The sequence below is a fragment of the Lithobates pipiens genome, unplaced genomic scaffold (genome assembly GCF_037356315.1).
Source record: "Lithobates pipiens isolate NorthernLeopardFrog02 unplaced genomic scaffold, aLitPip1_a1.2 Scaffold_8, whole genome shotgun sequence".
NCBI classification, from domain to species: domain Eukaryota; kingdom Metazoa; phylum Chordata; class Amphibia; order Anura; family Ranidae; genus Lithobates; species Lithobates pipiens.
This window is the reverse complement of record NW_027507903.1, coordinates 502820045-502845429: the sequence shown is the minus strand read 5'-3', so window position 1 is coordinate 502845429 and position 25385 is coordinate 502820045. Positions and strand designations below refer to the sequence as shown.

The following is a 25385-nucleotide window of genomic DNA, read 5'->3' as shown; positions in this document are numbered from 1 at the left end:
TTCAGGTGGTGTTCAATTCGTGGATTCTCAGCCTCAGAGCCAACAAGGTACAGATGCAGCATCGGGCTGATTACCATACTTCTTAAGACAGGAAGGAAGATTAAATTCCCCCCAGCAGGCAAAGTGTGAAAAACCTGACAGATGTTCCAAACCTTTTACACTGTATACCAAACAGCAGTAAAAAAAAAAAGTTTAAAGTTAGACTTTTACTTTTAGGGGGCCTTAGATTTTAGAACCGTCTGTTGGCAGGCTTGAAGTGCACAGCTTAAGGCAAAGCACAGGTCTGCTTTAATGTCTCCCTCCCCAGAAACACATGCTCGCCTTTCATTCGCTCCTGAACTATGTATGAACAGCTGGAGCGGGGGCATTAAAGTGAACCTGTTGCTCTACCCTACATAGTCTCCTTCACATGCCCCTGTGAGTTTCTATCCCAATATCCCTCACTCCACTTTAGACCATCTTACCGGACTTGGTTCTCCAGAAAGTGCATGTAGCGATAAAGCATTGTATAGGAAGGGGACAGTATACCAACAGACTTCATTCGCGCTCCTCTCTCCAACTCGCTCTCCACCGGCATGTTGGCAAAGCAAGCTAGGCCAAAAAAGCTGCCTTTCCGAAAGTAACTAAAAGGTGAAAATAAAATTCACAATGTACTAAGAAGAGCCAATGTAAGGTCTACTATATGAGAAGGTAATACAGAAAACCAAAAAAATAAATCAAAATCAAATATCCTTTACATTTTTAATAAAAATATATGTTGTAAAAAGGTTCCTTTTAAGACCTGACTTACATGAAATCAGATTGTACCCTGTGGGATCCGCTGGCCATCGATTTAAATTCCACCCCTTCCAAGTCGATGTCTTGGGGCAGACACCATTCCACAATATTCCCTGTGGGCAGAACACAACAGTCAGTCAGTTAGATCCCATCTGATTAAGCTCTGTAGCTTTAGAATTTTCATTCATAATCAACAATGTAAAAATTATAAATTTCTTCTTCATCGGATACTGGTGAAAAACAAAGACAAGCCTTCATGATACCCCATTGCTAGTCATGGATAACATATTAGGCCTCATGTGCACTTATGGTTGGGAGTCAGTAAAAACAAGCTATGTTTTTAGGCTCTGCCCCTGCCTCTCCAAGCTCCTAGTCCCCATGTTTATGGGAACAAGGGCCTCTCCCCAACAACCCTGGCAGGTGGTTGTGGGGGTCCGAGGGTAGTGGGCTTATAGGAATCAGGTCGGCGGTAGTGGTGGGCGTTGTGATTCAAGATGGATCTATACCGGGGGACTTTTTTTTATTATTTTAATAAAAGAAATTGTAAAAAAAATATTTTTTTTATTTTTTTTGAGTACCCCTACTCATTCACATGGGCCCCCCCCCCCTTGTTGATTCTGATAAGTCCCCTGCCTGCAGACCCAAACAACCACCAACATGGGGACAAGGTGCTTTGGGGTTACCATACCAGGCCACATGCCATGTTGAGGGCATGAGGCCCGATATGATTCAGGAGGGGGGGGGAGCACTCACTCTCTCACCCCACCCCCCCTTCCTGCATGCACTAAGGGTCTGGTAAAAATTATGCTAAGCAATCTATAGCAGCTGTGGAACATGACCCATTCACCTCAGTGTGGCCATGTCTCAACCCTTGCAGTGACGTGATGCGGACTTTTGAGGGCTGAAAAAGCTGACGGTGAGGAGGCGTTATATCACCACCTGTCAAATGCCCTCTGAAGAGCAATCCATCGTGGATCAGTCTTCAGAGGAATAATGCTAGTATAATCTAGCCCTTAGGCTAAAGAACCATGAGCATATTTATGTCTCGTTGAAGGAGCACTTGACAGGCATTTAGTAAGCTTCTCAAACCTTTATCAAACATTTAGTAGATGTCTATGGAGTCAAGCCCAATAGACTCTCAGCTTGCAAAATACTTGCAGTACATTAAAAAGAGAAGATCAGCCTGAAATTTTTAGGCTGGACTTCTCCAATGGGTCACAAGAGTCCAATTTGTTTTGCACTCCTGTGGCCCGTTTTCAGCAGAGATTGGTCTGAAGTCCGCTCTCCGCTGCCATCACTGCCATCAGTCGGGGCAGCGAGTCATCCGACTTCCCAAGTCTGGATCCGCCAGCTGCCTTGATTGATGGCCATCTCAGCAAGCCGCTGAGACCGCCGCTCCCCGCACCTCCACAGCTCAGCGCTCCAATGAAAAGAACATCTGAAGGAACCGACACCCTAATAAAAAGGCTAGCAAATACGATAGAGCTGGAAAAAAAATTAAAATAAAAAAAGTATTCAACCTCCTAGGACACTAGTAAAAACTAAGGCATAAGGCGGGGTTCATACAGGCACTAACTTATCTGCCAGTGTCCCAACCTCCTGTAGGCAGCAATATAACCAAACGGTATCCCTCAATGGAAGATGAAGAAAAACATTTCATATATTACAGTTTACCAGTCATCTGATGTGGTGGCTGTATTAGCTTCACCCACCAACCAAGATTTCTCTTTTTTTAATTTTCAACTGATGAACACTTCCTGTCCTAGGGTGACAACTCTCAGTCGCTGTATTTGGTCTTCTGAAAGCAGCAGCACTGTTACTCTGTGACAGAGCTACATACCCCCCTCTCATTCTCTATAAACAAAGGGGAGGGATTCTGTAGTCAGAGATAACTGGGAACAAAATACAGTAAAACCTCGGATTGCGAGCATAATTCGTTTCAGAAACATGCTTGTAATCCAAAAAACACTTGTACATCAAAGCGAATTTCCCCATAAGAAATAATGGAAACTCAGGTGATTCGTTCAACAACCATTTATTCATAAGTCTTTCAGTTTATAGGCCATATAAAATTATAGCAATGCGATAGGATGTGTAACCTTAAAATGTCCATTCAAAAAATGGCAAAATCCACAAGGCGATTAGAAGTAAATCCAGCAGGAGCTATAGAGTATAAAGAAGAGTGGCGCCTCTAAGTTAGAGCTGGGAGATTCTCAAAAAAAATAAAAAATCTTGATTCAAAACTATTTTTTTTATTGATGGACACCGCGCCGATCCTGAGGAGCTGCAGGCAGGAGTTTTTAGGTGAGGCTGTGGCTTCAGCCTAGTCCGCGGAATCCGGGGTAAAGCTGTCCACATAGACCATCCTCCATGCCACCGGCTTTCACGGCTGTCAGTCTGAAATCGTGATTGAGTGAGAAGACTACCTTGAAAGTGAGGCTTAAAGCGGAGTTCCACCTAAAAATGGAACTTCCACTTTAAGCACGCCTCACCCCCTTACATGCCACATTTGCATGTCATTTTTTTTGGGGGGGGGGGGAGTGGGGGCTTCATTAGGAGGGGGACTTCCTATCCCACTTCCTCCATCCACCCAGGGACCGCCTAGGCAACTCCTCATTTTGCCTTAGGCGGCCCCTCCTTCTTGGCGATCTTCTGGAACACATGACAGGTCCCAGGAGATCGCCTGTCCACTCTGGGAGTGCAGTGCGACTCGAGCATACGCCGTGCGTGCCCGGCCATGAAGCCGAAAGAGGCCAGGTGCCCAGAGTGGCAATGGAGGCGTCGGAGAGGAGGGGGAGAGAAGCGACACCACGTTCGGCCGCATTGCTGGACCATGGAACAGGTAACTGTCTGTTTATTAAACGTGAGCAACTACACTTTTTGTAGCTGCCGACTTTTAATAAACATAAAAAGCCTGGAACTCCCCTTTAAATCGCTTGTGGCAGCATGGAAGGGATGACGTTGATGGCGGTGCGGAGGATGGTCTATGTGGACAGCTTTACCCCGGATGCCTGCATACTTAAATGTGCCTATTTTAATAATCAACCATGTGAGTTTCTAAATGTACTTTCATTAATTGTAACCATATTGCTACACTTAGAGACACCTCTCTTCTCTTTTATACTCAGCTGTGACATGAAGCTACTTGTATACAAGACATCGCTTGTATATTAAGTCAGAATTTATTTAAAAATGTTGCTGGTCTTGCAAAACTCTCTCAAACCAAGTTACTCTCAAACAGAGGTTTTACTGTAACTGAAAACAGACAGCACTGGAAGTTATCAATTGACATGATTTCTGTCAGGATCTACAGGCATTTATACCAAATGGAAGAATTTGTTTCATATTGAATGCCACCATGCAGGTCCGTGTCATTAAAGTGGTACTAAACCCACAACAGTAAAATCAGTCTGTATATGTAGTAAAGTATATTTGTTATACTCACTGTGGAAGATAGGGCGTTAATCCTCCACATTGCGTTTAAAGGCTGTTTGAGCATGTCTTTTCTGATCCTCCCCTTCTTCCAGTACCCAAACCATCTCCTGATAGTAGAGCATTAGGGACCTCTGCACATGCTCAGTTTGGGGTGCATTGCTAGAATATTTATTTTTTGTTTGGGAGGGTGCATGTGATCGGCACAGGGCCAATCAGAACTGTCCAGACAGAGGGTCAGGAGTCACACAAACTCAAAAGGACAGTCAGAGGGGAATGAAAACTCCTCCTACAAGCTTTAAACCAGACACTGATAGAAGTCACAAGGTTATATACTGCTGATGAGAAAAGGTATTTAGCAGTTTATATTAAAATAATTGTATTTCCGTGTTCTGTGTACTGTAAGACCAGATGTAGTGAATGCAGAGCCCTGGGTTTTAGTAACACTAAGTACTTTCATGTGCACCAGACATGGAGAGAGAGAGAGAGAGAGAGAGAGAGAGAGAGACCACAGATACAGAGCTTTTCTGAAATCGCACCAATATCATATCTTATGGCAACTGTGCAAATGGTACTTGAGGGCATTTTCCTTCAAACATTGATTCAAAAAAATAAATAAAAAATAAATTTAAAAAAAAAGGAGGTTTTCCCGATATAATAAAATTCCTCTATGTTCAGCTTCCACATACCAGCTGAAAGTTTAAATCAGCCTTGACCTGCAAATAATGTGGGGGAAAAAAAAAAAAAAACTTTGCTACAATCAAAATGGAATGCAAATCTAAATGGATAAAAAAAAATCTGCTAGCACTCAAAGTCTAACATGAATAGTGTACATAGAAAGAAAGTGCAGCACAATAACAAGTTATAAGGTGATCCAATAACTCAAAATAAATTATGCAAAAATAGTAACATATAATGGCATAAATCATACAATCCAGTGTAAACCATCACAGAGAGAAAGGAATTTTCTAAGCACGTGATGAAGAGAAGTCCAAATCAAGTAAATATAATTTCAAAAGTGTCCAAATAAATGTGACAACAAATTGATAGGTGACTGACAAAATGTCTGGGGACTCAGTGAGTGTCCAATCAAGTAAGTGACAAACTTGATCCACCACCGACAGCACTAATCACTTACCAAAGGACGTGGACCCATACCTGGTGAGTCTAGCAGGCTTAATACTGTGAGTCCAAGGGTCCAAGATTATTTTATGAAGATGAAACCTCCAGATAATCGTTCTCATAAATATGAGGTATGCCAGGTTATAAAAAGGGATCAACCCCACCAGGAAAGCAAAGGAGAAGGAAAAAAGGGGGGACATAGGAGTATAATTCCGTAGTAGTCAGCGGTAATGAGCGGATCAGCATACAGTCCCGACGCATTTCGCTTGAAAAAAAAGCATCATCTGGGGTCATTACCGCTGAATTGTTTGTCTTAAAGCGCTTGTTGTTATTTGGAGTATGTAAGAGCAACTCTTATACCACTATTTTTAATAAAACTTTCCATATGGAATTATACTATGTCCCCCTTTTTTCCTTCTCCTTTGCTTTCCTGGTGGGGTTGATCCATTTAAACCTGGCATACCTCATATTTATGAGAACAAGTACCTGGAGGTTTCATCTTCATAAAAGAATCTTGGACCCTTGGAATCACAATATTAAGCCTGCTAGACTCACCAGGTATATACCTGTGTGGGTCCGTGTCCTTTGGTAAGTGATTAGTGCTGTTGGTGGTAGATCACGTTTGTCACTTACTTGATTGTACACTCACGGAGTCACCATTTTGTCTGATAGTCACCTATCAATTTGTTGTCACATTTATTTGGACACTTTTGGAATTATATTTACTTGATTTGGACTTTTCTTTGTCACGTGTTTAGAAAATTCCTCTCTCTGTGATGGTTTACACTGGATTCTATGATTTATGCCATTATATGTCACTATTTTTTCATAATTTATTTTGAGTTATTGGATCACCTTTTAACTTGTTATCGACTCATTTAGCGCTGCACTTTCTATGTACATGTTTTATATTTACACCTTTTTGTGCTGGCTGCTAACATTGGGATAGCGCAGTATATACATACATATAACAATGAATAGTGGCACAATAGCGTAGCGCTAATATAAACAATAAAATTATCAATACGTGTACTTAAAAACACAATATATGTTTTAAAACAAATATGTGAAAACAATCATAAGTAGAGGTGCATAGCGTAGTGAACACAATAGGTGCGTAAATAAAAATTGTGACTATAAACTTCAAATGGAAAGTGCAGAGTAAAGTCCACAGAAAACTGAAAGTAAACTTCTTCCTGTTAAAGTGGTGTTGCCACCAAAAAATTAAAAGTGCTTAAAATTCTTAAAAAAAAATAAAAAAAAAAATAATTGGCAAAAAAAAAAAAATTTTTACTCACCTCTAAATACCGGTTGCTAGGGGGTCCCTCGTAATCTGCCTTCCTCATTGCCCATGCTGGTGACATCACTTCCCCTCGCGCCGCACATTCACCTGGGACCTGTCATGTGTCCCAGGTGACTGTACGGCGTATCACGGCGCCCTGTGCCGCTCGCGCATGCGCAGTGGGTGCCCGGCTGTGAAGCCACAGCCGGGTGCCCACAGTATGCATGACGGCGCCGCGAGCGGAGCGGGGAGCGAGGGGGGGCTTCGTTCCCCCGCATCGCTGGACCCTGGGGCAGGTAAGTGTCCGATTATTAAAAGCCAGCAGCTGCAGTATTTGTAGCTGCTGACTTTTAATTTTTTTTTTATTAGGGGGTACCCCACTTTAAGTGGACACCAAAAACAGCGGATATTCCCTTCCTCTTTTTCCATATGTTTTTTTTCGTTGGAGCGTACGAGGAGCTGTTCTGGGCTACATCTACCTTGATCATACAGTGCTTGTGGATGGGAATCGGGGACCCTGCACCTGATCTACTTGACCATCCTCCATGTACAGCACCTGATCTGGAAAGAGTAAGAGCATCCATCTACTTACCCCTGAAGAGTGGTTTAGAGTGACTACAGACAACTTGGCCTGCAAAGCATTTCCTCTGTAAGGAGATAGGCGGGACAGGAACGTATAAGACAGAAAACAGGTGACCAATGTATTCCTGTACTCCAAGGAAGAGGCAGGAGATAGCACAGCAGCCTGATGGTTGCAGGTTTTGGAATGCATTGGCACCATCCTTATGCTTTCTATGTAACCACGTGGGCACAGGGTGGGTGGGTTACCAGAGTATGCTTATTACTGTATCAGCAAGTAAAACAAACAATTATAGGTTTATAAACGTATTGTCTCATTACTCATGTAATAAGTACAGAAGGCAGATACAATGTGTTACAATACTACTTCATAGAAAGCCACTTCCTTTCTCAGAAAGTCATCCCGGAATGGTGAGTCACAGGCCGAGGAGGAAGCGGGAATCGGCTGCAAGCAGGTCACCGTAACTCTCAGTAAACATTAATACTGACGGCTTTAAATGTCATTGCAGGAGAGATCCACAATGGCAATCAAGACCTATTCAGTCAACGCAAAACACACAACCCTGAGCAAACAGTTTCCAAATGATTGCAACAAGTATAGATGATGGCTGATTGGCTTCTTTTGTAAAGAAAACCTGTCAAGACAGAGGAAGAAGGGAGGCTACCATGGCTGATATCCTTTTTGAAAATTCTAGTTGCCTGGCTGTTAAAAGAAGCTCACCTTTTGCAAAAAAAAAAAAATATTGCATTTTTTTCCCACAGGAGCCTGGAAAGCATTGCACATTTGATTAGTAAATCACTGGTACAATGCCAGGTTTCCACAGACTCTCAGTAAAGCTGTCTGCTGCATATGGGGAGACAGTTACTGAAGAGCAGAAAGATCAATGAACTATGCGTGCTCATCAGTGCTCTCGCAGTTCATTGAGAACTACAAGCTGTCTGCCACAATGGTAGATGATTGTAGTTCATTCAGCTTTCTGTGAATGAATGATGCAGCCATGGGGGCAGAGCCCCGACACGGCTACACTATTTTTAAAGTTAGGTTCACCTTTGTGACAAAAAGGGAAGGGAAGAAGAATACAAGTACATCTTTTTGCAGGTAAAAAAAAAAAATGCATTTTTTTTTTTACTAGGACCCTGGAAAGCAAAGCAATGCAGACTGTCAATGTAAGCTGTCTGCTCGTACTTCATAGCGTCAATGAACTACAGGCATGCCCCACTTTTAAGTACACAATGGAGTTTATTTATTAAAGCTGGAAAGCGCAAAATCAGGCTCACTTCTGCATAGAAACCAATGGACTTCTAACCCCAGCTTGTTCAATTAAGCTTTGGTAATAAAACCTGGAAGCTCATTGGTTTCTATACAGAAGTGAGCCTGATTTTGCACTTTCCAGCTTTAGTAAATAAACCTCATTGTGTACTTAAAAGTGGGGTATGCCTGTACAGAGAGAGCTCAACAATGCCCTGGTAGTTCATTGAGAACTTGTAGTTCTTACATTCACAGAGCTCTGTGAAGGAATGAGGCGGCCAGGTGGGCAGAGATCCACACAGCCGCAATCTTTTTAAGTTGTCACAGCGTCTGCGGGGACAAGATAACCCACTCACTAGAAAGTGGGGGCTGCTGCAACATTAACATGTTACAACCTGAAAACCAAAAAAAGATCCCCCCGCCCTCTGTCACAGGGGGAAGATGGGGGTGGGGGGTGGCTGCTGAAGCATGTTACACCCATATTTATGGTGTAACATGCTCCAGCAAAAAGTGATCTTTCATTTAAAGTGTCATCCGCTGGGTACCGGTCTTCAAATGTCTTCATTGGCCAGCATAGGATGACATAAATCCTGTGCATGCGCAGCAGTCAGTCATCTTAGTACGCAGGGACAAGCAGGTAGGTGCATTTTATTGCAGAAAAGATGTGGTCGTTCCTGCATTAAAGAGCCTGCCTGCTCAGTGACATTGGAAACTTACCTGTGTTTTATCGTTAACCATTATTTGCTTTGCGGATACGCCATTCAGCTGCAGCACAAATTTATTTAGACAGCAAAGGAGTTTGCTCTCACGATACATAAATCTGTGACTCCAGCGCTGCAGGAAATTATTTCACCACCAATAAACAAAAAAAACAAAAAAACATATATGCCGAAGCATAGGGGCAGGGGTGGACATAAGGAGCGGATCGCCCCTATGCTTCAGCATATATTTTTATTAACTTTTCTTGGGAGAGATTTCTTCATCCTCATCCATCGATGTGAATGGAGGAATCGGTTAGGTTCTTTATTTTTCCATTTTCATAGAAAGAAAAAACTAAAAAAGGAAAAAACTAAGAAAGGCGAAAGGCGGTGCATGTATGCCCATCATAACAAGTTAGTGGATGCGGGGCAGTATTCTAATGGTGGACATACCACCGCTGAATGTATTGGAGGAATCGGTTAGGTTCTCTTTTTTCATTTAAACCACAGGCTGCATGAAAAAAACATTACAATATATGCCCAACAAGGATCAGCGACGTACTGGTATGTTGCTGGACTTTGAGTGGTTAAACCAGAATTATGCCTGCAGGTTTAGGTATCATTTTTTTCAGCCGATGGGTGGCTAATTAGCCGCTAGACTGCTTTTACAAGCAGTGGGAAAGAACGTACCACCCACTTCAATGGTTTTCTCTGGCTATCCTGGCCCACCGGGGGAACCGGAGGACGCAGCTGGTGGTTCTGTCAGCTGATGATCGAGCTAATAGGAGACCAGAATGGCTCCAATCATCTCTATGGCCTAAGAATCCGGAAGCTAGGAGCGTTTCATGACTTTGGTTTCGCGAATATAAACAGTGCCATTGGGAAAGCATCTTATCACACCGATCTTAGTGTATCATGGGGGATATTTACATTACTCATACCAACAACAAAAATGATAAATGAAAAGGAACAGTGTGAAGAACATAAAATGGCAAAACAATTTTAAAAATTAACCACTTCAGCCCCGGACCAATAGTCAGCCTAAGGACCAGAGGTCTTTTTACAATTTCGCACTGCACTGTTTTAACAGGTAATTGCGCGGTCATGCAATGTTGTACCCAAACGAAATTTGCGTCCTTTTATTCCCACAAATAGAGCTTTCTTTTGATGGTATTGGATTGCCTCTGCGATTTTTATTTTTTGCGATATAAATGGAAAAAGACCGAAAATTGAGAAAAAAAAAATATTTTCTACTTTTTGTTATAAGAAAAATCGAATAAACTAAAATTTTAGTCATACATTTAGGGCAAAATGTATTCAGCCACATGGCTTTAGTAAAAAAAAAAAAAAGGTCAATAAGCGTATATTTATTGGTTTGCGCAAAAGTTATAGCGTCTACAAACTAGAGTACATTTTCTGGAATTTACACAGCTTTTAATTTATGACTGCCCATCTCATTTCTTGAGGTGCTAAAATGGCAGGGCAGTACAAACCCCCCCAAATGACCCCATTTTGGAAAGTAGACACCCCAAGGAAATTGCTGAGGGGCATGTTGAGCCCATTGAATATTTTTTTTTGTCCCAAGTGATTGAATAATGACAAAAAAATAAAAAGTTTACAAAAAGTTGTCACTAAATGATATATTGCTCACACATGCCATAGTTATATGTGAAATTGCACCCCAAAATATATTCTGCTGCTTCTCCTGAGTACGGGGATACCACATATGTGGGACTTTTTGGGAGTCTAGCCGGGTACGGCACCCCGAAAACCAATCACTGCCTTCAGGATTTCTAAGGGTGCAAATTTTTGATTTCACTCCTCACTACCTATCACAGTTTCGAAGGCCATAAAATGCCAAAATAGCACAAACCCCCCCCCCCCCCTCCAATGACCCCATTTTGGAAAATAGACACCCCAAGCTATTTACTGAGAGGCATGTTGAGTCCATGAAATATTTTATATTTTGCCACAAGTTGCAGGAATATTACAATTTTTTTGCACAAAGTTGTCACTAAATGATATATTGCTCACATGCTATGGGCATAAGTGAGTGAAATAACACCCCAAAATAAATTCTGCTGCTTCTCCCGAGTACAGGGATACCACATGTGGGGGACTTTTTGGGAGCCTAGCCACGTACAGGACCCCGAAAACCAAGCACTGCCTTCCGGATTTAAATATAAAACGCTGCTAAAAAAAAACCTGTTAGCGATCGCAGGGATCAGGCCTGACTCTGCGAACGCTGCAGTTATGCGTTTAGTGTTTTGTATGTGACAGTGATCGATCGATACTGCACTTGGGTGGGCTGGACGGAGGGGCAAAACGCAGGTGCTAGCAGGTATCTGGGCTGATCCCGCTAACAATGCGTTTTTTTGGAACCCTAAACTGCTGGGGACGCTAGTATAGATCTGATCAGATCAGATATTGATCTGTTCAGATTCTATACCACTACGGGAGGTTTATGCTTTGTGCATGGGTGTTAGCGGTACTGGCACTAACCTAGCGCTGCCTGGGGCGACGCAGACCCTGACCCTAAAACCTAATATCACCCGCCGGGTGATCAGGGGGTTAAACCTTTATTGGGTAATAAATGGCGGGTGTCCTGATGCTATAAAAAGCAAACTAACTAACCAGAGTCACCCGTAACACTTATACGGTGATCACTGGTGAAAGGGTTAACTAGGGGCAATCAGGGGGTGCAAATTTTTATTAGGTAGTATATGGGGGTCCATGGCGCTATATAAAAACCTGACGGGGAACCTAAATAACGAACTGGCTAACCAGCGTCACCAGTGACACTTATACAGTGATCGCTGGTGAAAGGGTTAACTAGGGGTAATCAGGGGGTTAAAACCATTATTGGGTAGTATATCGGGGTACCTAGCGCTATAAAAACCTGGCGGTGAACCTGAAAAAATAACTAGCTACTTAGCGGCACCAGTGACACTAATGCAGCGATCAGAAAAACGATCGCTTAGTGACACTGGCAAAAGGGGGTGAAAGGGTTAACTCTAGGGGCAATCAGGGGGTTAAACCTTTAAGGGGGGGGGGTAGGGGGCTACCCTGGACCCAACACTAACTGCCCTGACAGTTTTTACTGTCACAACTAACTGACACTAAATGCAGTGATCAGTAAATAAATGATCACTGCAATCAGTGACACTGGGAGGGGGGGGGGGGTTGTGTGCCTACATGTCAGTGTAGTGTTTGGTGCACACTTACTTTCACTGTTCTCATCGTAGTCCGGTCAAAAAGAACGCCCCGAGGAAAATTACATCACTTCCTCCCTGCCTGTGTTTACTATACACAGCAGGGGAAGCTTCTCATTTGCCAGAAGCGAATCGAGAGGGGATGGCCAGAAACCAACGGCCATCCCCTCATCCCGGATCGCTCCTGCAGCGAAACGGACCGCCGCATCCAGCGGGAGGGGGTCCGATCGGACCCTCCACCCGCTGGAAGGCGAGCACGTACAGGTACGTGCTTGTGCCTGTCGGTGCCATTGCACCGACGTACATTGCCATGCGGCGGTCCTTAAGTGGTTAAAAAAAAATGAAAGCACCCCGTCCCCCCATGCTCGCGTTTACAAAGGTGAACACAAGCATCAGTCTCATGTGGTTTGTAAGCAGCAATTGCACCATGCATGCGAGGTATCACTTTGAACGTCAGACCAAGGGCAGTCATTCTAGTAGTAGACCGCCTCTGTAAATCTAAAGTGGTATCCTGTAAAGGCTTTTAAAAATGTATGTAGTTTGTTGCCACTGCACGGTTGTGCATAATTTTAAAGCATGTTGTGTTTGGTAGCTATGTACTCGGCATAAGATCATCTTTTATATTTTACCAAACATTTGGGCAATATGGCGTTTTTTTTTTTTCAATTTTAAAATGCACAAAAAAAGTTAGCCCCCAAAAAATGGGGAGCTAAACTTCTACAAACTATACTACCATAGTTTGTAGAAGCTATAACTTTTGCGCAAACGAATATACGCTTATTTCTTACCCGAGACATGTGGCTGAATACATTTTGGCCTAAATGTATGACTAAAAATTGAGTTTATTGAGTATATAATTCCGTTTTCTTCTAAATAAGCGTTTCTCTCCCCCCCCTAATTTACATCTCAAAAAATAAAAATCCCAGAGGTGATCAAATTACCACCAAAAAGAAAGCTTCTTTGGGGGGGGGGGATTTTGTTTGTGTACAGTATTGCATGACCACACAGCTACCAGTTAAATCAGCACAGTGGCAAATTGTAAAAGGTGCTCTGGTCATAAACCTATCAGGGCTGAAGTGGTTAAAGGATACAACTACTCCTTTATGTTTAGAAAAATCCATAAAGCAGGCCTTTATGTTGTGCTAATGGCTTGGAAGGAGAAGTTTAGACCACAATACATCCTGAACACTACTAAGGCTGTTTTCACACTGGGGCTGCGGGTCCGTTAGCGGTAAAGGGCCCCTAGTTAGCGGCGCTTTAGTGCTGTTCAAGTACTGCTTTTCACCAAAGGGGTTAAAAGCTTCCAAGGTGCTTTTCAGGCACTGCCTATTCATTGCAATGGGCAGGTGCGGTGTAGGAGTCTTGTATACAGCGCTCCCAAACTCCCCCGAAGATGCTGCTTGCAGGACTTTTTCCCCCCGTCCTGCAAGCGCACCGCCCCAGTGTGCAGCACTCGGGCGTTCACAATGGGGAGGCATGAGAGCTAGAACGCCTGAAAACTGCCTCAGTGCGACATTAGACTAATCTGTAGGTTGTGGGAAAGGACAGTACATTTTATATACAGATGCACCTTTGCTTTTAAAGGTCAAAAAGCACAGCCAGCAATCTTGCCTGCTGAGATAAGATCCACAGAGTATGTTTACAACCAGTCTGGCAAGACTAATAAGCTTGCACTGAGAATGAATATTAGTCAAGTACAGTCACTGCACAGCATTTCTCATCCGGAAGCATATCCTGAATATAAGCAAATATGGTTACTGTTCATGTACATCATAAATAAAAACTAGGCTGTTTAACACGTTACCAGGACAAACCGATATGACAGTTGACAATTAGAACATGTACACAAAGAACTAAAATCAATTCCCTTTGATTTGTCACTGTCAGCAAGACAGAGTTGTATGATCTTTGATCCAGGTATGGCCACCTCCTCCTGGCCAGTCGGCTGCATTCATAGGAAACAGCTGCCAGATAAGGGATAAGGACAGGTAGAACAAGTCACAAGACAGGCAACACGTGTACCATGACACACCCTGACAGATGGGGAGGCACAGCACCTCTCCACACTATGGGGGACAATTACAGGATTTATTCTGACATGTTAAATAAACAAGATAACACAGAAGGCTGTTCATTGAATGGGTTTTACATCATCTGCCCCTGTACTTGACTCCAGGCAAGTAGATAAATGCCGATTGAACAGTTTGGGCTGGAATTCTGTTCAGCCAGGCCCTGCCCCCGACCTCCCTTTCCTTTCCTGCAGACACACACCTGTTCCAACACATCATTTTTAGTTTTCTGCTGCTCCTTCCCTAAACAAGGTACCTATCAGTAAAGCAAGGCATAGATGTGCCAATTTTCTTTAACCAGCGGTTGCAGTAAAGAAAAATCACTCAATTCCTCCAACACAGTCAGTGTTGATGGTGGGAATCCCTTGTGCAGAGCTATTTTGTTCTCCCAGCAAGGGGGGGGGGGGGGGGGGGGGTCAGGGAGCTGAGCTGTGCCGGCTGGAAGAACACTGCAATTATTGCTAGTGGCTATAGCCGCTGGCAATAATCACATGCTGAAAAATCCAACATGCTGGTTGTACCCAAGAAGATTAATGGATCGACTTGGGTATATTCAGCCTGACCGTAAATGTTTCGAGTCTTGGCAGGTCCCCGCTGAACCGAACAAAAACTAGGTTTTATTTTATTTTTTTATAAATAAACAATTTTGCAGATCAGCCCCGTTCCTCTTCTCTACGGGTCCTCTGCTGGCGCTCCTGGCCCCTCTCTCCTGCCCACATAGCAAGCAGCTTGCTATGGGAGCTCCCGAGCCACTGCTGTGTCCATTCACACACATGGAGCACAGCTCGGCCCTGCCCACCAATGCAAAAAAATAAAAATGTATCTATCTATCTATCTATCTCCACACCAATGGAAGGCAATGCACATCCATTTGTCGAGCATTATATTGCCTGTTTATGTATGAACAGGTGCCAAGTGTCTTTTCCACCTGCCTATATGTGGGTTCATCTGCAAATTAATCTGGACTTTATGAGCCAGCCTAAACATCAGAAGTGTTCAAGGGGAGCTATGAAGAACCCATGGGGGTCTTTCAGGCGTTGACGCAAAACTAAAAAGGGGGGGGGGGGGTTTAAAACTGAAAGCAAGAAGACCATTCATTGCAAGAGAGACATGCTACATTCCTTCTGCACTAAAACATACCTGTCTCTTCACAGTTTACATTTGCACCTCCATCGATCGACTTGGGTCCAACTAAAAACATGTAAATAGTACCCCAATGCATTATACAGTAGAGCCAACACACCACAAAAATTGTACTATGCGTTGTGGTGCACAGCATTGTTAAAGGGTCAGGCTAAAGTTTGGAAATAGCCAACTCCAAATTAGTTTTAGATCAAGCAGATAATGGGCACTATGATACACAATAAACCTAGAGCTATCCCTAACAAAACAAATTTGCCATTACATGGGAGGGAGGTTAGTCATTTACAATTACTGATAGGCTCCATGCACACTGGAGCTCATAAACTGCATTTTTTTTTTTTTTAGAGTTTGGGCATTTTTTTTAAAAGCCCATAAACTCCACTCTGTTAGCCTATGTGTCCATGCACACATGGACGTTTTTTAGCTTTTATGAGCAGAGGAGTTTATGGGCTTTTTTCTGAACGCCAGAAATTTGCGTTCAAAGTGATGTTTTTCACCGCCAAAAAACTACAAACGCCGATAAACGCTCATGAACACGCATTAGTGTTCGGTGTTCTATTTTTTCAATGCATTGTGGGATTTTTGGAGTGTCCTCTGTGTATTTTTGTTAAAAACGCCCATTAACGCTAATGCTCATAAAGGCTAGTACAAAACGCTGTTATAAGCACTGCAGGTTTTTCAACCAGCGTTTTCTGCCAGCATCCTGGCGTCCAGAAAAAGCTTTTTTGAGCTTCAGTGTGCATGGAGCCATAAGGTTGTTGTACACAGTCTTTTCAGCTCATAGGAAGCTACAAGGACACTGCATTTATGACAGGATCAGGTATTTTTTGTACTTTCCAAAAATGTTCTTCGTCTGAATCAAGAAAAGTATTGCAGCATATATTTTAATGTATTTCATATATAGATGGCATAAATGTAGAACTCTTATTTTAAACCCGAACATGTTTTGTAATTATACAGCCAGCTTTGCTCCTTTTCTGTTGATTCTTTTATGTCACAGAAAAGAAATGCCTGAATGAAAAAAGTCTTTTTACGGTCTATAATACATGTCAAACACAATGTTATTTGCAGCCCAACATTATGTCATATTTTTGCCTTGGCTGTATTATGGTGGAGTTTTTTGTTTTTATGGAAAGGGGAACTTTCTGTACTCCAATATGACAATTAATAATGCGAACAATCATGCTATTTGAGTGAAGTTTGTTTCTCAACAGTTTTTCCATTTTAAGCAGCTGTAATGGAATGTTAGCCAGAGAAGAGGAGCTCATTGACTTCTTTGTGCTGTAAAATTTCACAGCTTTGTTGAATATTTCACAGCATGGACTGACCCATTTTCTCAGAAATGGCCTCACATCAGTCACATAGACAAAACTGAGCCCTTCACTGTGCTGTAGCATAGATATGCACTTCCCATTTTATAAAGACAGAAAGTTTATCTTAACCACTTAAGGACCGCCCACCGCGTATGTATGTAGAAGAGATAGATCTCTCAACAGGGCAGCCCTATTGCGCGAAACGACCTACCTTTACGTCATTTCATGCACGAGAGACTGTTCCTAGTGATTAAGAACAGCTATCTCTCTGTACTCAGTCAGTCCACTCAGTGAAGGAAGGGAGAAAGAAAAAAAAAAAAAAAAAAAGGAAGGGAGAAAGAAGATGCTAGAGATTTTTTTTTTTACTGCTTTTTTGGTGAATGGGTAGGGGTAAGATGTACTCGATACCCATTCATATAAGGTGCGGGGCCAGCATCTGTGGGTCCACTTGTTAAAGGGGGCTTCGAAATTACGATAAGCCCTGCCCCCCCCGCCCATAGACCCTGACAACAAACGGCTAGGATTGTCGGGAAGAGGCCCTTGTCCTCAACATGGGGGCAATGTGCTTTGGGGTGGGGGCACAGAGCCCTCCCTGCCCCAAAGCACCCATGTTGAGGGCGTTGGCCTGGTATGGTTCGGGGGGCATGCGGGGTGGCATGCTCGGATAAGAGTCTGGTATAGATTTTTAGAGGGACCCCACGCTGGGTTTTTTGGCGTGGTGGCCCCCTCCGAATCCATACTAGACCCGAAGGGAGGGGGATCCCATGCCCTGTTTTCTGAATTTTTTGCCAGCAATTTTTTATTTTACATTCAGCTTTCAGTGGGAACTCCGCTGACAGTTGATGACTCATCAGTTTTTAAGGACACTGCTGCTGGCTTCCCGACCCCTGCCTAGCACCCAGCTATGAACAGTGGTAAAATAAGAACCGCAAAACCCATCAAAAATGCACCACGTGCATTTCTGGTAAAGCTCCATTTAAGTCTATTAGCCGCAAATCAGGGGGAAAAAAAATCCCCACCCTTTCCAAAATTGCAGCAGACACAACGCAAAGATGTGAACTAGTAAACCATGTTAAATTACTGTAGAGCGTTTCTGCAAATCTCACAAAAAACGCATAGGTGTGAACGTAGGGTTAGGGCCAGTTCACATCAAATGCATACCAGTGTGGTTTTTTTTTGATGCAGAAAAAAAAAAATTGCACTGGACTGCATGTGATGTGAACTGGCCCTAAAGGCTTGGCCACTGTGCCTGCCTATGTGACAAGCACAGTATTGCCGAGTCTGTGGATAACCAGGCTGAGCTGCATGGAGGACAGAAGGTCTGGTACGGACGGACGTTTTACAATTAGTGTTGCCCCCACTGTGCCCTATGAGGGCTGCCTTAGGCTGTGTCCATCTATTTTAAAAGGGTGGACTTGTAAATCTGACACTGATCTGCAAACTGTGAAAACCCAACCATTTGCTGCAAATCTTCTGATCGTGTGCATGCAAATTTGGCCTGTCTGCAGAGAATTGCATAATTCTTGTGTCCAGGAAATTGGGACTCCTGAACTGCATGATATTTAGTGGATAGCGGGAATAAGCATGTGCAAGCACAAAAGACTTGTCATTGGCCAAAGCAGCCCAGTTCAGACAGTTGCTGGTCTCTGATCCAAAATAATGGTAGAACGTTTAGCTGGGTTCTTGAGCCCATAATAAGCAGGGATGAAGAGAAGCCTTGGTTGCAGAGAAGATAGACTCACCAGTTCCTTTTTGAGGTCAGTATACAGTTTCACTTACGCTCGTTAACAGCTGGGAGGAAATAATGACTTACGTACTGCAGATTACCAAACAAACATTCTGTCTGTCTGTGTACAATCTCCGCTAGGCTGTAGCCTGCTAAGAAACGGCATGTCTCTGAGACAAGGTACATTAGCAGGGACACTGGACCTCGAGCCATTCAGGTATTATAGCCAGATGCTTATTCATCAGAGCTGTTGGTCAAACTCCTTTCCCTCTGAAATACACCAGAAAGCAGCACACCACGTAAAGCGCACCTGCTGTTTTGGGGACAAATTTAAAGTTTTGGATTTCCCCTCATTTCCTTTATTGGTGACAATGGAAAGGAAATATCTCTGATACAATCAACATTAGGGCCCTTTCACACTAATGCGCCTTTGATGCGTTCCTATTGTCCAATAAAACAGATGCCTTTTTGGTGCGCTTTTGAAAAACTTCAAAGATGCAGCACACAGGACTTTTCATAAAGCAGCACAAGTGCAGTGTGAGCAGTTACACAAGATATTATGGGGAATAGTTTTTATATACGTTTGTCTCCCTGGCAAAGCACAGCAAAATGCACCAGTGTCAAAGAGGCCTTAAAATAAAAAAATAAAAAAACCTAACCATACGTCACTCCATCCAAAACTTAAAAAAAGTTTTGGATGCGCCGTTAAGGCAACAGTGATGATGCATTACAAATAACCAGCCATCCTTTTGCTTTTTTTTTTCCTCGCAATCAGTGGAGGTGGGCGGGACAGCGAGAGGAGCCGAGTAAAGCCGAGTGTACTTCGGCTTTGTGTATCTCGGCTCTGCTCGATCCTTTCCCCACAATCAGCGGGAGAGCGGCGTATAACACGCACCCACGATTTTCCCCTGATTTTAAGGGGAAAAGGGTGGGTGTTATACGCCGGTAAATACGGTACTTACCTAATCCTCCCAGCACAAGACTGGTCCCTGTGGCTCTTGCCCCCAGATATAGTGGTTTTGTGCGGTGCACTGTTTCTGACCTCACCATGCCCATAGACCTGCTCTAGACATGAAGACATCTGGAACAGTCCATTGGATTGTGGGGGGGAGCAGATGATCAGGTAAGTATATAGCTTTCTAGTCCCTCTGTATGCAAAGATAAAATTGCTTTGAAAAAATGCAACAAGGTGACATCACATTAAAGATGAGTTCCCACCCAAAAAGTGGAACTTTGGCTTTACACACTCCTCACTACCCTTGCATGCCACATTTGGGGGGGGAGGGGCCCAGTTTTGACAGGCTCATAGTCTGCCACCTAGGAACTCCTCTTGGGACACATCAAAGGTCCCAGAAGATTGCCTGGCCACTGAGAACACGCAGCGCAACTCACGCATCCAGCTGTGAAGCCACAAGCTGTCACAGCCAGGTGCCCACACTTGCAATGACGGCGCCACAGAGAGGGAAAGGACTGAGGTTTCAGCAGCTGCATCGCTGGACTATGGAACAGGTGAGCGTCTGTTTATTAAAAGTTGACAGCTGCTGACTTAAAAGAGAAGGGTCCCCCCCCCCCATTATACATACCTAAATGGATGCAGCACCTCTGCACTGAGAACCGAGCGATCAAACACCACCAATGGCTCAGTTATCACAGATCGGCTGACTGTCAATCAGCATCTCTCCGCTTGCGTCATTGGATTTGACTGACAGCAGCGGGAGCCAATGGCTGCGCTGCTATCAATCTATCCAATCAGGACACGAGACACTGTCCGGGGCTGGTCTGTTCATTCCCTCTGCAGGAATTAGGAGGCTCAGGTAAGTATAAGGGGGCGCTGGTGCAGTAAAGAAGGTTTTTTACCTTAATGCATTAAGGTGAAAAATGCAGAGGGTTAACAACCCCTTTAATCTTTATTCACAGCACCAGCCGGTGATGCGGGTTGTACTGTGTTGCAACATGCTTGCTGACCAACTACATCCCTTTATTGAAATGGATAGCAGTGGCCTCTTGTAGTAGTACAATGCACCCTGCCACAATGCAAAAATGGTTCAAGAAGTTTGGGGAACATATGGTTGAGGTGTTGACTTGGCCTCCAAATTCTCCAGATCTCAATTCAATCAAGAATCTGTGGGATGTAATGGAAAAACAAGTCCAATCCATGGAGGCCTCACCTTGTAACTTAAAGGATCTGCTGACAGCCTGGTGGCATACCTTCAGAGGTCTAGTGGGGTCCATGCGTTGGCGGCTCAGGCATGTTTTGGCAGTAAAAGGGCACCTACTCAGTAGTAGGTGGGTGATCATAAAGTTATGGCTCATCACTATATAGTAATTTTTTTTAATTCTTTGTGAATAAAATATATTCATTTATATAAATGTAATACACACATATAAAATAACAGACACTTATTAGAGATATAGAGACACACAAACATAGAAAATGATGTATGTCTCCCCTTAGCCATCCATTGCAGGCCCATATTGATCCCCTTCTTCCCCTCTCCCCCTCTCCACTCACCGCTCCTGGGATCGAATGTGACCACAAACACAGCCACGATATGGTCGTCCTCCAGCTGAGGCAGAGGGGAGAGCTCTCCGGGCGGCAGTCTCCTCCAGCTGGCACCATACTTCTTAGGCCACTTGTCCACCTGCTCTTGCTCTGGGGCAGGACTCACCCCAGGCCCCTCGGCCCAGTCGAGCAGCGGAGCCCGGTCCGTCCGCCCGGCCATTCCGCTGAGAGCCGTCAGCAACAGCACTAGCAGCCCGGGCGGCGGAAACCAGGGGGCGGGGCTACTACCTGTACAAGCGCTCCATCTCCAGCTGTGCGGCGGACGGGGATAGACCACTTTCACATTCGTACGTCACTTCCGGCCCAGATGCTGAATGTGTCACCCAGAGACACAAAGGGAGCTGTCTGCTGACTGATAATGGGCCCATTGTGCCCCCCTGTGTACCAACTGCAGACAACCACTGGGCCCCAAGAGACCCTCATGTGTGGCCCCTGGGAGCTGGCCTGCCTTCTTCTTGCCAGACACAGAATGTCTGATGAATTATTGATGAAAAGCTATTACAGTGTGATAAACACAACACTGGCTCCCTGTGATCCTGGCACACAGGGCTGCAGGCATTAATATATTTATAGACAGCTATTTATAGGGCTGCTTGTAAATGTCTGTTCTCCATGGGCTGATTTCTATGTAAATCAACTTATTTCTATGTAAAAGAGTATGATAGGGGGCCATTTGTCATCGGTACATTACAGAAATATAAATCCGGAATGCCCCCATAAGTCCCAGTTGTAAGGCCTCATTCACACCAGGCGGATCCGCTGCCACTAAGTCCGCCAGCTCAGTGGGAAATCTCTCCGTTGATCTCTGCTGAACTGGTGGATGACAGGTACCTCTCTGCTCACTGAGCGGAGAGGGGCTTGTCGAGCGCCGCTGCTTGCAATGGAGAGATCGGATGAAAACGGACAGCATGTCCGTTTTCATCAGATCTCACCCGATCTGATAGGGATGGATGCCAACGTAGGGCCATCCATCTGATTTTAGCGGATCGGACCGGGTCGGATGTCAGCGGACATGTCACATGGAGCGCCCGTTCAGGTCCGCCGACAAAACTGACTGGCGGACCTGAATGTTCCAAAAGTGTGAAAGGGGCTTAAGGCTCGATGAGACCTGCTTCTATCCCTTTGTACACAAAACCAAGAGAAATTACAAAAACATATATGTATATATGTGTTGTAACACAGGGGACCATTTTCTCTCCTAGATGCTTTTGACAGTGATTCAAGCCAGTCAGGAGCTATATTTTAGGGCATGATAGCCCATTTTTATTAAAAAGGCAAATAAAAGTCCATAAAATAAAGGTTTCCTACGCAGGGGTTATTCTCCAGCAGCATGATGGAAAATGCTAGCCCACCTGGCTCTCTTTAGCAGCACCTCTTCTCCTTATACTGGTCACCCAGACCACAGGATTCTTCATTGTGGATGGCTTTACTTTGGTGCTCACAGCTCCGCTCTGGCCTTAGTCTTGAGGTCGTTTCACTGGCTCTTGCTCATGTTCTGGCTGCCTCCTGCAGCCCCTCTGACTCCTGGAGACCTCCTGTCTCTTAAGGCCTGTACACACGATCTGACTTTTTGACAACAAACATGCAAATTAGCTGTTTTGAGGCAACATCCGATCGTATGTACGCTCCATCAGACAAACTTTTTCGTTTTCATCGGACTTTTGTTGGCTGTGCGAACGGACAAACTTTTTGACAACATAAGTCCGATGGAGCAAAGTCCAATCGTGTGTACACAAAACCATCAGACTTTTGTACAAAGTACAAACACGCATGCTCAGAACCAATGTAAAAGATCAGACAACAATATAAAAGTTGACCAAAGGTGACGCTGGAGTAATTGAACTTCCTCTTTTGAAGTGTCCTCAGTATGTTGAAACGTCACTACGTTCATGTTTGTTGCCTAAAAAGTCAGATCGTGTGTATGCAATACAAACTTACGGCCAACACCCTTTGTACAAAAGTCTACGGGAAAGTTTGTACAAAGTCCGATCGTGTGTATGGGGCTTTAGTGTGGCACAGTCTCCAACTGGGAGCCATGAGGTATTCCCATAAACTCATTATAAGGGCTGAGCACACATCCTGCTGGTTATCTACAAAATCTGGACACAGGGTTGGAGATCCAGTCCCACCCAAGACACTATGGAATCTCCAAACTACGGAGCCCCATACCAGAATACCAAGACCAGGAGAAAGCTGCGAAAGCAGTCTTCTCCAGTCCACATTTATGCTCTGCAGTCTTGCACCAAGCAAATGTGCACACCCCGTGTCACCCAAATTACCAATTTTGCAGTGACAGCATCTCCTACTGTCACAGTGTGTGTAGGTGAATGCTACAGTATTTATATGGATATGGGCCTATAAGAGAGAAGTTCTGATGTCCCCATAACTATACTTAAAATGGAGTTCCACTCAAATGTAGAAGCTCCACTTATCTGCTCCCCCCCCCCCCCCCCCCGCAGGTGCCACATTTGGCCTTTTTGGTGGGGTGAGCGGATACCTGTCAAAAACAGGTATCCGCTCCCTTTTCCATGTAAGGGCGCCATGGCGACCTATATAATTTGCTACTCCTCCTCCTCTTCCCCCCCCCCCCCCCCCACTGCCATCTGGGAGACACACAGGTCTCGGAAGTCAGTGGGACCATTCATAAATCGCAGTGCGACTCACGCATGCACAGTAGGAATGGCTCTCAGCAGAGCAGCGATTGGGAGCTTCTGTTAGCCAACTGCAACTGTTCAGGAGCAGACAGGCCATGTGCTCTCAGCACAGCTGTGTGTGCAATGCAGTACGCAAATATGCCCACCCCCTGAGAGGCCACAAATTTGCATGACGTCGGTGTCAAGAGGTTAAGGACAAACAAGGTTTTCTTTTCATGGTATTGCCTTGAAACAAAGAATGAAATGAAGGTGACCTCCAGTGTTGAAGTGGGGTATCAAATATGATGCAAGAACAATCGCCAAGACGCATCATATTTGATACCTCACTTCCACATTGGGGGTCACCTTCAGTTCATTCTTTGTATAATCGTTTGAAGTAGCATACAAGGCTGTAATTATCAATTTGTATCTAACTATTTTGTCAACGTGCTTTTGTCACACAATGTTTTTATATTCTATATATTCTTATATTTCTTTTATATAAAACTATACATATCCTTGTCTATGTCCTTGAGGTACCGGGATAGTCCAAAATGTTCTCCTTTTTTCAAGGGGCACTTCTGAGGTGACCCCAGGCACCTATTTCTATGGTTATCCAGTGGATGGGATCCTCTCAGGTTCCAGAAGAGGACAAAGGCATCACAGGGTTGAAAGGTAACCAGTAAACTCTGGCTCCATTGGCGTTGCCGGATTTGCAGTGACCTGCAATTGGCAGTAGCTAGGAACCTGGATGGGGACTTAGATGAGCATATCTGGTTTCACAGGGTAAGGGGGGTATTGACTATAAGGATGGGTTAGAGAGTGGGGGGGGGGGGGGGGGGGGAGAGAAATGATCTTAGCCTGGAATTTAATTGTAAATTTAAAAAAATCAACTTGTGAAAAGTTAGGTCATATGATCCAGTTTGCCTTCTAGGAGGAGTGAAAGTGTTGTAGTCACATAACACTAATGCCGGGTGCACATCAGAATTTTGGTCGGAAATAGCTTTGATGGTTTTCCCGACAGATTTCCGATGGGATTTTGCTCAAGCTGTCTTGCATACACACGGTCACACCAAATTCCGACTGTCAAGAATGTGGTGATGTACAACACGTATGACGGAACTAGAAAAAGGAAGTTCAATACCCAGTAGCCAATAGCTTCCATCTCATAGTTGAATCTGAGCATGCATGAGTTTTTGCGCATCGCAATTGCATACACACGATTGGAATTTCCGATAGAAAGTTTTTCCATCTGAAAAATTGAGAACATTATCTCTAATCTTTGCTGGCGAGAATTCGGCCAGCTAAATTCTGATGGAGCATACACACGGTCAAATTTTCCAATGAAAAGCTCTCATTGGTCTTTTGCTGGCCGAAATTCCAATCGTGTGTACACGGCATGAGTTAAGAATACTTCTGCAAAACACCACAGTAGGTGTAAAGGTTCTGTGCTGCCAGTTTGTATGTATTGGCAGAGCAGTAGGTGGACAGTTTCTCTCTCTAGATGTGCAAAACTGGTAGAGACATACCCAAAAACACTTGCAGCTGTACAGAGGCGGCTCTAGGCTTTGTGAGGCCTTAGGCAAA

The 25385-nt window shown here is 44.1% G+C and overlaps 1 protein-coding gene across 1 annotated transcript; it reads right to left on the bottom strand.

Moving 5' to 3' along the window:
* Positions 1–63: 63 nt before the first annotated feature.
* On the bottom strand, positions 64–21409 carry LOC143963409 (DENN domain-containing protein 11-like). The gene is made up of 3 exons (XM_077473038.1): positions 21115–21409; positions 791–890; positions 64–623 (listed from the first exon to the last, which is right to left on the bottom strand). Exons 1-3 carry the CDS (start codon positions 21323–21325, stop codon positions 461–463), a joined length of 474 nt encoding a protein of 157 aa, XP_077329164.1. The 5' UTR covers positions 21326–21409; the 3' UTR covers positions 64–460.
* Between the last annotated feature and the right edge of the window lie 3976 nt (positions 21410–25385).